The 3,798-nt window shown below is 55.8% G+C and overlaps 1 protein-coding gene across 1 annotated transcript in view; it reads right to left on the bottom strand.

The window, feature by feature from the left end:
* Nucleotides 1-3,798, bottom strand: part of KCNT1 (potassium sodium-activated channel subfamily T member 1) — a 34,148-nt gene that overhangs the window by 14,735 nt on the left and 15,615 nt on the right. Inside the window, 5 exon segments of the mRNA XM_009280656.1 lie at nt 77-182; nt 1,123-1,247; nt 1,249-1,340; nt 2,503-2,741; nt 2,912-3,061. Of these exon segments, the coding sequence (XP_009278931.1) occupies nt 77-182; nt 1,123-1,247; nt 1,249-1,340; nt 2,503-2,741; nt 2,912-3,061 (712 nt within the window).

Below are 3,798 nucleotides of genomic sequence, written 5' to 3'. Positions count from 1 at the left end.
CCCCCGCGCCCCCCCCCCCCCGCTCCCGGGGGGGGGGGCTGCGGCCCCCGAGCAGCCGCCTGCAGCCCCATCGTACCTTGTCCAGCCTCAGGCAGCAGAAAGGGGCTTTCTCGGGTAAAAGGTGGCACAGAGTCGGGGAGCTGCCGATGTAGGGGGAGTTCGGTGGGTAGCCCTTCACGTACCTGCAGCAGAGAGAAAATCCAGCAGTGTGAGGACATGGGGAGAGCTTTCCACCTAGACAACTCCCAGACGTTGGGAAAAACATTTAAAAGCAGCAGGCCCAGGGTCAAGCACATCACTGGCAAACGCTTTGCAAAACTCTCCCGCAGCAGCTGGAAATTTTTCAAAATACACATATTTAGGAATAGTTTTTGCTATGCAAAGGGTCATGAGATTGCGAATAGGCAATGTTCCAAGCACGGGTGGAGAAGGCAGCAGATAGGACCATCAAGCGCAGTTGAAGGGAGACAGGGTAGCGAGCGCCAGGGGAGGGGGGCGATGCTGAGCCATATAAAGAAGCAAAAAAACCTCATGGTCCATTTTTAGAGTGTGTTTTGGTGAACAGATATTTAAAAAATTACCATTTGTGTTTTTGATGGAACCAGAAGCAGAAATTTCATTTAAAGAGCAGCTAAAAGTGGACATGAATTAAAAGCCAATTGGTAAGAGTTTGCAGATACTCGGTAAGCTCCCCACATCACCGTGACAGCATCCAAACAGGTAACCAGTAAAGCGAGTGCTTCTCTGGCTGTCATAAATTAACAGCTTTAAAGCTGCAGGAAATATTTATTTTGTATTTTTTATTTATGTGCAACAGAGAATAGAATCCCCTTCATGTTGGTGAGTGAAGGGAGGCGAGAGGACTGACGGAACAACCCTGCCCGTCCCCAGCAGCGTCTAGCTCGGTCCAACTTCTCTGATACCCAGAGGAGACTTCTCCAAAGCAGCCCAAAAGGCTAACGGCCAAGTGGCGATTGCCCATGTTACAGATGTTGGTGCGCTCAGAAAAAGCCAAGAGGGGCTCAGCCTGAGCATCCCTCAGGCACCATTGAACGCCCGTCATTACAACGGTCCCCATCTCTCTGATATGAGGGACGGCTTGACCAAAGGTGGGCGACTCACTCCACAACCGCCGAGCCCTCCTCATCCGACTGCGTCATCTCGTCTTCCGACTGGTCGCTGAGCAGGTCGCAGGGCAGCAAGGACGAGGTGTCGGCCAGCTCGAGGACCGGGGGGGGGTGGGTGGCGGGGCCGGCGGTTGCCCGAGCCGTTCTCTGCCGGCAGTGCCAGCTTGCTGCTGTTAGCGGGGCGGCACTCTGTGTTTTGCAGGTCCATGGCTACTGTACCTGGACACGGTGGGGAAGGAAGCACAGCAAACATGCTATAAGGAGGTGAAGAGAGTTGCGTCAGCAAAGCATCATGCCCTTGAGCCCCGCACGGGGACGAGGTGGAGCAGGCGGGGCCGTGCATCGTGCCTGTTAAATACAACCCAGATGAAGCTAAACCATTCATGGGCACGGGGAGTGCAGGCAAAGCACCCACCAGCGACCTCCGCCCCGGCATTGCTGCGTGGAGCATCTCCCCGGAGGCACAACTCAGCTGCTCCCACGGTGGGTGCGGGCTGCTGGCCCCGGGGAGCAGCACTCTCCCTGTCCCCCAGCTGTGGCCACCTCCTGCTGAGGCTCTCATCTGAGTCTTGGCCAAACAGTGACTTTTAGACGGTCAGGAACGCGGGGAGTTTCCCAGCTCACAAAGCCCTGGTGCTGGGCTCGCTGGGCACCACTGCCCTGCTTGCACTCATGCGATTTCTCTCCCTCTCATTTCTCTTTGCCAAAGGTCCCTCTGCGAACAAGCCACGTAACGAGAACACTGACAAATGCTGTTCAGCAAAGTGCTTTGCGGCTTGCTGGGGGATAATCTATGCAAATTGCTGCTTGTGAGTACAAATGCATAAATTATTTGCCTGAAATATAATCTGCTCGCGTAGCGCAGCCTCCCCAAAACTTGCTCTCCCCAGATACAAGCTGGAAGTAATGACTCATGGTATTTTTTATTTGCGAAAATGCACCACTCACTGCAGAGCAAACTATGCTCTTCATTGGGCTGTGAATCATAAACGTGATTTAGGATGCAGCCAACAGCATTTATTCTTCCAGCCAGGGCTTGAGGGATTTATGCAAATGCCGTTAACGACAATGGACATCACAAGCTTTAATAATGATATTTGAGCTTGCTGAGAGCACCCAGGGCACAAGGAGCAGTGTGTATTTTACTGGTGAGGCGACTGGGACAAGGGATGGAAAGGGATTTTCAGTGGCTCCCAGCAACACCCAGGTGGGGGGCATGGCAAGGAGTTTGCAAAAAAGCAAAATAAAACAAAACCTAGGAAAGGAGATTAAACCAAACCTGGGGAAGGAGCCGGAACGGCGTGTGCAGGATCCTACCCTGCCCTCCCGGGGAGCCCCGCTGCCTCCCTGCCCCACCGAAGCCCCACCAACTCACCCATGCTGGCGATGATGCTGTGCACAGGCAGGCGGGACGGGCCATCGTAGGTGCCTCTCCCCGCAAAGCCCTTCTTCTTCTGCTTCTCCTCCTGCTTGAAGATGAAGGCTGAATTCTCCTCCTTGGTGATGTTGATGTAGAAGCAGGTGTCGGACGCTGCCATGATGTGCCGCGGGCCAGGGTTCAGCAGGATGCTCTTGTTCTCCTCCCTCCGGATGCCAATCAGGCAGACGCCATACCTGTGCCGGGAGCGCGACGTGGGCATTCACAGCTGGAGAAAAGTCCCTTTGGGGCTTTGTCCCTGCACAAAGGACCTCACAGCACCTTCCAGCCCCAGCCCCGACCCCCCAGGGACGCAGACTGGCAGATACGCCCTGCCCATCCCTGCCCGTCGCCCCCCTGCCCTCACTTCTTGTGCGCATGGAAGGCGGCGTAAGTGAAGCTCTTCCCCTCGTACTCCATGAAGAACTTGCTGTCGCCCATCCGGATGTGGTAGACCTCGTTGCCCGCGCCGCCCCCGTACATCCGCTGCCACTGTTCCGGGGACTCCTGGCCTTCCCTGCAACGACAGCAGCAGCGTGCTGGGACAGGACCCCCCCTGTGGTGCTGGGACAGGACCCCTCCATTGTGCCGGGATGGGACCCCGCCGGTGCCAGGACGGGACCCTTCCCCAGTGCCGGGATGGGACCCCCCCAGGTGCCGGCACAGACCCTGGCACGCCAGCCAGCTCCCGGAGCAGAGCCGCACGGCGGGAGTGCTAATAAGCGCTGAAGCTGCCATCTAGAACAACAGGGGTGAGGTTATGGCAGTGCATTTCCACGAGCTGTCAGTGTTCGCAGGCTGAGGACGAGCTCGTATTAATTTCTGATTTTAAGTGCCTTTTTATTTAACGAAAGCTCCCGGGGGGCGCAGAGGCAGGGTTCAGAGCCCATGTTGGCAAACAGCTCTGAGTGTGGGGCCAGAGCCCTCTGGGAAGGATGTTTCATAACTCTTTTGATGTCACATTACCCAAAATTCAGACATTTCTGGATGGCCAAGGGGCATGGGACTCACACCACCGCTTTACTGGGCTGGCAGAGCTCCTTCCAGCTGTGCTTTATATAAACCCGCCAAACAGTCTGCAGGGTCCGGGTTTGCACGGGCTGTGAATTAACCTTCCCTCCAGCGGGACCATGCCAGTATAAAGAAGACAGTTTTATTCCCAGTCTCTGGAAAGATGGTGTTGGCCAGCCCATCTGCACTGGTGTTTTCCCCCTACATTACTGGCTTTTCCTCCCAACCTGGCTGGGAGTCCCA

Source organism: Aptenodytes forsteri, unplaced genomic scaffold, assembly GCF_000699145.1.
Source record: "Aptenodytes forsteri isolate BGI_AS27 unplaced genomic scaffold, ASM69914v1 Scaffold68, whole genome shotgun sequence".
Taxonomy (NCBI): domain Eukaryota; kingdom Metazoa; phylum Chordata; class Aves; order Sphenisciformes; family Spheniscidae; genus Aptenodytes; species Aptenodytes forsteri.
This window is presented reverse-complemented; position numbering and strand designations above follow the sequence as displayed.